Raw genomic sequence first — 12,146 nt, 5'->3', positions numbered from 1 at the left:
TAATCTACGTTAGAAGAGATGACACTATCTCACCTTATACAAGTGTAACAATGATACACGTATTTTCATTTTATGCACAATTATTAGATATTTACTTTTTATTTTTCTTTTTCCATTTTATTACATTATATAGCACTTATAAATCTATTTATTGAGTGTTAATAATATTTTTTTATTACAGGGGAATATTTTACTTACGAAAAAAACAAGAATGATAGATAATAGCGTCAGAAGGATTAAGAACTTGGAGCAGAATGTGACCCCACAATCCATAAATGGTTAAAAAAGTGGGGTCATTGTTTTCCACACAACGGTTCTTTCTTGCAATAATGTGTAGTATTATTATTATATATCCCATGAGAAAACTAGGAGCCAACAGTGACCAAGCACAACTCACATCACATCACATCACATCACGTGCAACTACTCTTTTCACTGTGACCCTTTTCCCATAATAACAGTCCCCACAACGTCTTTCTAACTTCCATTGCTGCTAATGTAGCCGTTATTATGATCTCACCTTAGTTTTTCACCCACCATCTTTTCCCTTTTAAAACCACACCACCCTTTCTCTCGCTCTAATCACATCACACTCTTCTTTAGCCCTCACATCTCTCTCCACCCTCCTCATTCTCCTCTCACAACACTGTTCAGTTCAGAGTACTTGTACAAGTAACAACCATGGGAAATGTGCCTCTTCTCCTTTTCCTTGTGTTCCTGTCTCTCTCACCAGGTTTGTGTCAGATGCCATTAACTTTTTCTTATCACCATTGCTCTCATTTTTTGTGTTGCTTCCTTGCTTTGTATGTTGTTTTCGTTTGTATCGGAGTTGTGAAAAGGGTTGGTTTTGAAGGCCTTTCAGATCTATCCTGGGTTTTATCAATGCATGCAAATTGGTGATACTAATTGAGCTACCATTATTCAAATGCATACAAATTACACACTATAATAACTTGTTTTCCTTCTGATTTGTGCAGGAGGGAATCTGATAATGGGTAATGAGCAGGTTAGTTAGGTGGAATCAGTTCTTTGAAATGCATTTGAAAAAGGGTTGTAACTTGTAAATTGCATTTTATATATTATTGCTGGAATTAATGGATTGTTTTGGAATGACAGAAAACTTGGTGTGTGGCAAAGCCTTCATCAGATCAGGCTACCCTTTTGTCGAACCTGAATTTTGCGTGTTCTCAAGTTGATTGCAGGATTCTGCAGAAAGGGTGCCCCTGCTTTTACCCTGACAATCTCATGAACCATGCTTCCATAGCCATGAATCTCTATTACCAATCTAAGGGAAGAAACCACTGGAATTGTGATTTCAGGGCCTCTGCCCTCGTCTCTCTCACTGATCCAAGTATGTTACACCACAACACAACAAAATTTACATGCATCTTTTAAATCACAACTAAAAATTTATCTCAATTATATGTCATAAAAATTGCATCACTCAGATTTACGAGATAGATCTATAATTTCTCAGATTACTCAATTTCCTGTATTAAGTTCCTAACTGCTTTTATCAAGTATTGACTTGTTATTAGACTAGAAATGTGTTTGTTCTGTTTTTCAATCAAAATTAAAAGTTGAACTCAATAATTTATGCAGTCAAAACTTTATATTGATCTGAATTTTATTAAAATTTTATCTGAGTAATCTGTTGAAGTTATTGGGTTATTATAGGACTAGAATATATAAACTTACATTGATGTTAAATTGCAGGTTATGGAAACTGCATTTACGCATAGAAGGCAACCAGTGGAGTATATAAACTGAAGTAATACTATCTGCAGCAATGTAGGAAAAATCGGTGTTTGTACTTTGTAATTGTATTAGGTTGCCATTGTCAACCCACAATATAAAATGTATGCCGCATAACACGTAATCAAAAATTGAAATTAATACTATCTTTCTTATCATAGAATTATGGTTTAATTTCTCATCAGGTCCAATAGTCTATGTTTTTATCTTTACCTTATATTTCTTGAAACGAAATAATTATTTTTCATCAAAAATTGAAATTCATAATAAAAGTTATTTGTTTTATTGATGTAATTAACATTATTTCAATTTAAAATATTTTATAATAAAATATTTTTTTTATAAAAAATTATAAATATTAAATTAATATGAATACTTAAAATTAGATAATTTTATGAAACAATAACATTATTTTTTATAGACTAATATTATTTTTAAGTTGTTAGTGAAAATTTTCTTTATAAAAGAAATATTTTTCTAATTGTAGTTATTTAGTTGATTATTCTTAGTTAGGCTTATTTTTTACTAATATCAATAATAACTTTCTTTTTCGGTATTAATAAAGGATATTTCTTAATTAACATTATTCCAGTTTTCTTGATTAATGTTAGAAGGGATATTGTTCAATTAATATTATTAGTTAAAGCTTGCTTTTTCATCTTCTTATCAATTTAAATTAGATTCTCCAATCTATTAGTTGACAATTATTTTATTTATTTTTTCCATAAACGTATTCGTCTTAAGAAAAGTCTTAACCAACTTAATATAAAAAGATTACCAAGAGTTGGTAGTTAAAATATTCTATTTAACCAAGAATAAAATTCAATAAACATAGATTAACTAAATCAAGGATTTGAAGAAAGAGAACTTTGAGATTGATGCAACAAAAATTACATCTAACGCGAAAGTAAAGAAAAAGAAGAAAAAGAAAGTGGTGTCCAAATCCAAGGAAGTGGAAAAGGGCGGCGTGTGCTATTTGAGTCGAATCCTGACCATGTATACAACTACAAATATAAAAGAAAAATGATATGTTAACAAAGTTTTTCTTACAAACTTTTTAACAAACTACTAATTTGGATAAAAAAATATTATTTTATTACTTTATTTTAGTTAAAAAATAAAAAAATAATATATTTTAATTCTATTTAAGGAAAGTTTGTCAACTTTGTCAAAATATTTTTGTGAAAAGATCATTTTCCAATATAAAATAGGGAACACCGGTGGTTGACTATAGAAAGTGAAAAAATAATAATTGGGAATGAAAACTATTTTGGAAGAAAGAATGGTTTGAATGGAAAAATCAACAGTAATAACTTTTTTTTTGTTAGAGACCGGAAAGATCTCATTAGACAAGGAAAAAGGGGATACTTAGGTACAGACACATGAAAAAGATACAAAGTATACGGGGAAATCTGCATATAAGAATTTGGAGTGTAATTGGAGTACTGATTATGAATATAATTATGAATATATGTTTAAGAAATTGTGACAAGTTAAAGTTACCCTGTCTGCACAAGTTTGTGCCCAACGAGTTGTGGTAGAAAGTTTGGCCACAAAGGATAACCTAAAAGGTAGGGAAATAATACTTGGAAATGACATGTGTCCTATGTATAGTGAGAAGGAGGAAACAATAAGTCATTTATTCTTTATGTGTAAAGTGGCGTTAAAAGTGTGGAACATGTATGATAGATGGGTAGGGATCATGAATGTACATCGCAACCAGTGAACACTTTCAACACTTCCACCTAATGAAACTTAATCATAAAGGGAACATGATTTGGTGCGAGGTTTGGATAACTTTAATTTGGGGCCTATGGAAGCATATGAATGATGTAGTGTTTAGGAAGGCAAATGTTGATGCTGGAGAGATCTTTTGCATGGCTCAATTAAGAGTATCAGTGTTGCTAAAATGTAAAAGCTCACATATGAATTGTTCATACTCTGATTGGTGTCTATGTCCTATCCATTGTATAAGAATGTTGATAAAATAATATAAACAGGACAAGCCAAATGTTAGTTTCTTAGGTGAGAGGACCATAAAAGGTGTACAATAGCAAACATAAACAAGGTTCTTATTATTATAGAGTAGGTTTATGAAAATATTATAGTTTTGGAAATCTCTAACTTTTTCTCACACTCTTTAGTCTAGAATTGTTATGCTCTTATGCAGGTATGGATGTTGGGGTGCTTATAGTGAAGAAAGACACTTTTCACATATAGTTGAAAAACATTCTAAGTATATTTGTTATTATAGAAAGTATTAAGCAAAGCCTAGCAACCGAAACAAATACCTATGTGTATTCCACTCCATATTGTTGAACATACCTTTTTGCCACTAGTCTAGCTTTGAACTTGTTTATTTCTCCATTCTCCTTAAATTTGGTTTTGAAGATCCATTTTACTTCTATTGACAAATTTGTCAACTCTCACACCTTGTTTTTCTCTATTGATTCCATTTCTTTCACCATTGCATCTCCGTACTTATTGCTCTTAATGGTTTCCTCAAATGAACTGGGATTATCTTCTGTGATGATCATTACATTCAGCCCATTATCATCTGATACACCTTCTCCTATTTTGTAATCCATCATTCAAATTAGTTATCTCTTATTCTTTATAACTCTCCCTTCAATTAAAATCTCATAATTAATAATATGAGGCTCATTAGGAAGAGTACAAGTACTTATGGAATATTCCATAACATTATCTTCATTTTGTTCCTTAGTTTCTTGAACACCAATACTATCCATAACATTTTCCTCATCCTGTTCTTTGGAATCACTCATATATGCTTCATCTTCTCCCCAATCTAGAACATCATGTTGGCATTCTTCTTCATTATGCTTCCAAGTCGAACTTTTCTATTCTTCAAATACCACATTTCTTGCTTTTATATTCCAATTTGACTGTGTTGATTTGGTATATGGACATGAGTTATGCATCCAAATACCTAAAAGTAATCAACTATTGGTTTCACTACACTCCATACTTCTTTAGGAGTTATGTCATGTACAACTGTTGTAGGACATCTATTGAGAATATGGACATATCAGCTTGCAGCTTTGGGTTAAAATATCTTAGGGACCTGTTTTCCAATCAACATAGATCGCACCATATTCATATTTGTTAAATTTTTCCTCTCAACAATCCATTTTGTTGAGGAATGCAAGCTACTATGAATTGTTTACATATATATATATATATATATATATATATATATATATATATATATATATATATATATATAATTAAATATAATAATGATGTACTTATGAGGAGGCATCTTTTTGGAGGATCATAATTGGAAAATTGAAGCATAGAGTTTCTCTTGCTTAGGGGAGCCTTGACTTTCTTCCACTCCTATCTTTTGTTTTCTTTATTTCTTAATGTGTGTCATTCTTGTTGCATTTACCTCTGTTATAGGCTGTTTGTAAGGACTACGAGGCCCATTTCCCTTAATTCCTCCATAAGCCCAAATGAAGATTTTGCTTCATTGCCTTCCTCACAAGAAGACCACGACGAGGGCACAAAAAGAATCTCACGCAAGCCACAATATCTCAAGGATTATGTGGTCATAGGTTTCACTAATCGTAAAATGGGGAAATCGATTAGGAAGAATAAATGACAATATTCTATGTATTTCTTTTATTATTAATTGCTTATGATTTTTGCAAGGTGGCGGCCAAAGTGCATATATAGCACATTGATGTAATAGAGAAAAGGGAAGATAGAAAAAGTATTTCCTTCCTTTCTGAAAAATTCTTCTCTCTTTCTGTTATTCTGCTTTATGTCTGTCACAGCACCTTTCATTTGGTGCTTTCATTGACCTTACTCCATGGCCACATCTTCCACTCATGATGACCTCACCAAATTGCACACTAAACTTGAACAATTACTCCTCTCTCATGCCAATCTTTCTAATACACTCCATGACCTTGCCAACCACACCTCTATCCTTGAGACCCAATCCCACTCACCTTCTCCATCTCGACCTCTAAAATTTGACCTCCCCAACTTCAATGGCTCCGATGCACTGGGTTGGATCTTTAAGGTCACCCAATTTTTTTATTATCATCAAACGCCTATTGCCCAACGAACTCATATCTCCTCCTTCTACCTTGAAGGTCCAGCTCTCGCATGGTTCCAATGGATGTCAAACAACAATTTACTCACTTCTTGGGACACCTTCCTTCGAGCTTTAGAGCTCAGGTTTGCTTCATCTACGTTTGACGATCCCATAGCATCTCTCTGCAAACTCACCCAAACTACCACCCTTCACGATTATCTTTTCGAATTTGAGACCCTAGCCAACCGCATTTCTCACTACCCACAAAGCTTTTACCTTAGTTTCTTTCTCTCAAGCCTTAAACCCCACCTCCGACGGGAAGTTACAGCCCTCCAACCCCCCGACCTCCCTCATGCCATTGCCTTAGCTAAACTTCATAATGACAAATTTTCATCTCCACCACCACCGTCCAACCGCTTTGGCCGCACACTTCCTTCCCTTTCACCTCCCATAAACAGCGCAACCACCGCCCTTAAACCTCTCCCTCATTTTCTCCCAACACCCTTAACCAAACTCCCAATAAACATCTCTCTGAAGCATAGATGCAGACTCGACGAGAGAAGAATCTCTATTTTAATTGTGATGAACGTTATACGAGAGGGCACTATTGTAAACCACAATTCTTACTTCTCACTACTTTTGACTCAAAAGGTCTTGATGAGGACATATCTCCAAAGGACATCCAGACCGTTGAAGAAGCACATCAAGAAGCAAGTCTCATTAGTCTCCACGCCTTCTCGGGTCAATGGACCCCACAGACCTTTTGGGTTACAGGGTCCATTAGAGGCTATGCAGTCCAGATCTTGGTCGATAGCGAGGCAACCCACAATTTCATTCAACATAGAATGGCCCAGTTTCTTTACCTACCTACTCAGCCCATACCCAGCCTATTACGTGTAATGGTTGGTAACAGTGAATTTTTACCTTGCTCTTCCTTTTGTGCTAATGTTAATCTCACCTTGGACAACCAAGATTCTTCTGTTGATTTGTATCCATTAGACTTGTCTGGAACAGATGTGGTTTTGGGAGTTCATTGGCTTTCCATGGTTAGCCCTTATATTATGGAAAATGGTTTAAACATGAACTTCTCTTGGCATGACAAACTAGTTGAACTCAACGAGGATCCCAGCCCAAACCCTTCCCCTATTTGAGCCCATTAACGAAGGCGCATACACAACACCAATAGGGTCGAGGCCCTATTTCAACTTACACTTGAATCTAACCCTATTCCCCCACCTACCACAAACACATTCCCCTCAACTTCCATTATTCCTTCTTCCACTGACCCTCAAATACAGTCACTCATTTCACAGTACTCATATCTCTTTATAGCACCTACCACCCTTCCACCATCACGATCCACAAATCACTCCATTACTTTAGCCCCAAATACATCACCAATAAAAGTATGTCCATACCGATATCCACATTTCCAAAAGCATGAAATAGAAACACAAGTCCAAAAGATTCTAGACTCAAGCTTCATCACACCTAGCAACAACCTTTATTCATCTCATGTTCTTCTCGTAAAAAAAAAGGATGGGACATGGTAGTTCTGCGTGGATTATCGGGCCCTCAATGCAGCCACCAGCAAAGACAAATTTCCAATTCCCACTGTTGACGAACTATTAGACGAGCTAGGTCATGCTTCATGGTTTTCAAAACTCGATCTCTTCTCGGGATTTCATCAAATCCTGATGCTTCCTAATGTTCAACGAAAACTGCCTTCTGCACTCACAACGGCCATTTCGAGTTTCGAGTAATGCCTTTTGGGTTGTGTAATGCCTTCCTATGATATTCTCGTTTTCGATGATATTCTCGTTTATAGCCTTACATTAGTTGAGCATGTTCTTCACCTAGAAACGACCTTCCAATTGCTTCTTTCTAATTGTTTCCATTTAAAGTGTGACAAATGCACTATTGGGACTCAATCTATTCAATATTTGGGTCACATAGTCTCTAATAATGGTGTTCAACCTGATCTTGAGAAGCTAGATGCGGTTCGCAATTGGCCAGTTCCAACTTCTCTTAAATCCCTCCGAGGATTTCTTGGTTTGACAAGATTCTACCATCGTTTTGTTTTAGGTTATGCATCTATTGCTCATCCTCTTACTGATCTTCTTAAGAAGGACAACTTCCTATGGAATGACACGGCCCAAACAACCTTCGCTAATTTGAAAAACGCATTTCTAACAACACCGATTTTGACTATCCCAAAATTTGACGCAATGTTCACAATACAGACTGATGCTTCAGGAATTGGCATGGGGGTAGTCTTGTCGCAACACGATCACCCCATTGCCTATTTTAGCAAACAATTTTGTCCCAAGCTTCGCAATTCTTCTACATACATTCAGAAACTATGTGCCATTACTTTTGTTGTACAGAAATGGCGACACTATCTCTTGGGTCATCACTCCATCATCCAAACTGACCAGTGGTCAATTAATGAGCTATTATCTCAAACAGGCCTTACCCCTAATCAACAGGTTTATCTCTTCAAGCTCTTGGGTTTCAACTTTGAAATTCAGTATCGACCTGGCAAAAATAATGCGGTTTTTGATGCACTTTCACGCATTGAAGACCTTGATTCCAATGTGACATCGTCACTCCTCGTCTTATCCATTCCCCAATTGGATTTTATGGCTGATTTCAAGTCATCATTGCACCAGGACCCATAATTTATAACTTTCAAGGCCAAAATTGTGGATGCTCCCATCGCTTTCCCTCAATTCTCTATAAAGGATGACCTTGTCCTCTATAAAGATAAACTTTGGTTACCGTCCACTTGCCCTTTCATTCCACTCTTGCTCCACGAATTCCACAACACCCCTATAGCAGGTCACACGGGCATATCACGTACATTGAGCAAAATCATGACAAATTTTTACTGGAGCACCATTCGCACGAATGTTAAACAATTTGTCGAACAATGCCCAACTTATCAGCAAACCAAGCTTCCAACTCAATGTTCCCCTGGACTGCTCCAACCGATACCCCCTTCATCATAGTGTTGGAAAGATTTGTCCCTCGACTTTATCACAGGATTACCTCCTTACAAAGGCTTCACTACAATTCTTGTGGTTATTGACAGGTTCTCCAAGGGTGCTCATTTTGGAATGCTTCCCAAATCCTTCACCGCCACCAACGTAGCTCAATTATTCGTGGATATAGTCTGTAAACATCACGAGTTCCCTCGTAGTCTTATATCAGATCAAGACCCCATCTTTCTAAGTCAATTTTGGCATCACCTTTTTAGACTTAGTGGCATCAAACTTCGTTTGTCTACTGCATACCATCCACAAACGGATGGACATACCAAGGTAACCAATAAGGTGTTACAACAGTACCTTCGTTGCTTTGTTCATTAGAAGCCATCTCTTTGGGGCAAATTCCTCTCTTGGACAGAATGAAGCCTTAATACATCAGTAAACGCTTCCACTAGGTTCACTCTAGTTGAGGTGATGTTTGGTCGTAAGCCTCCTCTCATGCCTCTCTTATCTACCATGGATACTTCGAACGTTGCAGTTCAATATGAACTCTCTACACGCGCTACCATCCTTTAGAAATTGGCTTCTAAGTTACTTAAGACACAGGCGGGCCCGATGACCCGACTAACCCATTGAACTGACAAGCCTGACTGACCCGTTTTCCAAATTTATCATGAACTCAAAACATAATTAAGCCTAAAATAAATATTGATAAAATGAAATTTTATCTCACAAAAATTTAATTATTTTATCCAAACAAGAAATTGAAATGTAAGGTATTTTAATTTCTTTATCCAAACAAGTTATTTAGAAAATGAAGAGAATTTAATTGCAAGCAATTCAAATACAATGCATTTCAATTTATCAACATTGTTGAAATGCTTCATCCAAACACAAGGTAAAAGTTAAGGGACCAAAAACATATTTAACCCTTTATAGTTTAAACCACACTAAATTAAACAACAACTAAATAAATGTGGCCTAAACATATAATAAATAACATTTTTATAAATGTTGTATAAATATCATGAAAGTCCATAATTATATAACTATTGCTTGAAACTATGTGGGCAAAACTAGTAAAAATGTGGTCTCAAAGTATAGGTGAGGTCTAAAATCAACCTAAAAACTGTTATCTATTGTGAGGATTTTAAGCAACGATTTTAAAAGTATTGTTGTACTAAAAATTATTGTCTATTACCTATAGCTACACTTACCTATAGTTACACTTACCTATAGCTACACTTACCTATATCACGCCTAAAAAATTGTGGTATAATATTTTTATAATTTAGATCATAATTTTATGTCGTTGTCTAAAGTGATTTTTGTTGTAGTGATCAAATCACGAAAACTAAGATGTAAAATATCTTAATTATTCTATCTAAACAAAATATTTAAACAATTTAATCATAAATAATTTGAATGTTATGTACTTTAATTTCTTAAAATTATTTAAATCTTTCATTCAAATGAAGAGTAAATGACACATGAAAAAAAATGTTGAAGGTGTTTTAAATGTGGTAATTCACTTTAACTTAATTGTTCCTGCAGAGAACAAGTAAGATGAGTTAGGCACAAGCGTCACCTTACCATGTAGTCCGCTATCTCCTCAGTTGGCTTCTTTTCGGTCTGTAGATATCGGTTTGGACCCAGAAAGGGTTACCTGCAGAAGAGACTCCGAAGCTTAAGTGAGTCAAAACTCTCAAAAAGGTCAAATCTGTGATTAATGAATGTGTTCCTTTAATTACTGGGGTCCACGCGTATTTATAGAGCATTAATGATGTCTGGTTATCCCGTGGGCTGGGCCTTGTCTTGGGCTCTAGCTTGGGCTGTGAGTGGGCATGGGCCCTAATCTAGGCCCTTAAGGCCTATTGAACGTGGGGGCTTCCATTTTACTAAGTCTTCAAGAGCGGTCTGATCTGTTTACTTCTTGACTTGTCGAATATTCTCTTTGGCCGCACACTGTCCTAGGTTGACCGCTTTGTTGTTGCTTTAGCCTTTGTTCAGTTATGAGTTTGAGTCCATGCCGGCCCAAGTCGTGTACTTGGGTTGTTTCCGGCATATATGTGAGGGTTGTCATTTATATGGTTAAGTTGACCAGGTCCGGTACACCAGTCCCCCAGCCTTTGCCGATACGATGTGTCGGTGAAGGATGATATGCATTGATATGCTAGTCGAGATCGGCTAGGTGTGATACACCAATCCCCCAGCCTTTAAGTGTGATGAATAGTGTTAAGGCTAGAAGACGTTTGTGGCAGGCGAAAAGGTTTGTGGCAGTTGAAAAGACGTCAGAAGGCTGACTTAGGGAGGTTTGGCACCACCATTTTGGTACTTTGCGATGATTGAAAAGAGTTATGTTTTTGGCGGGAAAGGGTTATGACGCTTGAAATTCGTGTGTATAAATGAAGATGTTGTTGCATTTCATTCCTTCTGTTTCATTTGCAAAAAATTCGTTCGCGTGCATATAGAGCTGTCCGATATCTTCTCTTCCTCCTCCGTCATCTTTTCTAAAGAAATCAGGTATGTCTAGTAGTAGCGATAGGTTTTCGTTGTCAAACTCGGGTAGTGAGCGGTCTAAGGATAGCGGGAGTAGTCGAGATGATAGTAGTGATAGGGAAGAAGTGGGTAGTGTAGGGAGAATTCCAGTGGAGAGGGTGGTTGAAATTAGGGAAGATCCGCCTGAGGAGCTGGCTGAGAGCAATTGGCCGGCGAAGATCGGATATGAATGGGTAGCGGCAGATGTGTGGACTCAGCGGTCGTTTTTCCGATGGTCGTGCTTGCTAAAATCGTGGTTGAATTGTACGCCTATTTTCGAAAAGGGTGTGCAAAGGGACATAATTGCTCCAGAGCGGGTTACCACTGTTGAATGCGCGTGCCATGGCCGAGAAGGAGCAGCCAAAGAATTCTTTTATATGTATATATGCCACTTCTCACAGCTGCACATCCGTCTACCTTTTGACGAATTCACTATGGGAGTGTTGCGATTGTTGAATGTTGCCCTTACTCAGCTTCATCCGAACAGCTGGGCGTATTTGCAAGCTTTCAGATTACTGTGCATGGCGTTGTACTTGGAACCGTCTCCCCGAGCGTTCCTATATTTTTTTGTCACAAGGCCGAAGAGTCCGATAACATGGTTATCGTTAATCAGCCGGCCTGGTCTCAACAAATTGGAGGCCTTCACTCAAACGTTCAAGCATTTCAAAGATGGGTTCTTCAAAGTTGTAGTAAAGCCGGCTGGTCGGTCGCATTTCTATACCGCTGATGGTAATACTAAGTTTCCATTCTTCTGGACCGGCAACCCTTGGAGATATAAGGTGATTTCGAGGGAAGAT

At 36.7% G+C, this 12,146-nt stretch overlaps 1 protein-coding gene across 1 annotated transcript; it reads left to right on the top strand.

The window, feature by feature from the left end:
- Positions 1 to 539: 539 nt before the first annotated feature.
- On the top strand, positions 540 to 1,918 carry LOC114185657 (Carbohydrate-binding X8 domain superfamily protein). The gene is made up of 4 exons (XM_028073519.2): positions 540 to 733; positions 978 to 1,006; positions 1,117 to 1,351; positions 1,717 to 1,918. Exons 1-4 carry the CDS (start codon positions 682 to 684, stop codon positions 1,740 to 1,742), a joined length of 342 nt encoding a protein of 113 aa, XP_027929320.1. The 5' UTR covers positions 540 to 681; the 3' UTR covers positions 1,743 to 1,918.
- The last annotated feature ends 10,228 nt before the right edge of the window (positions 1,919 to 12,146 follow it).

This window comes from Vigna unguiculata, chromosome 5 (genome assembly GCF_037176805.1).
Source record: "Vigna unguiculata cultivar grain cowpea cultivar isolate G323 ecotype 2 chromosome 5, ASM3717680v1, whole genome shotgun sequence".
Lineage (NCBI taxonomy): Eukaryota > Viridiplantae > Streptophyta > Magnoliopsida > Fabales > Fabaceae > Vigna > Vigna unguiculata.
The sequence above is the reverse complement of the archived record's forward strand: the minus strand, read 5'-3'. Positions and strand labels throughout refer to the sequence as shown.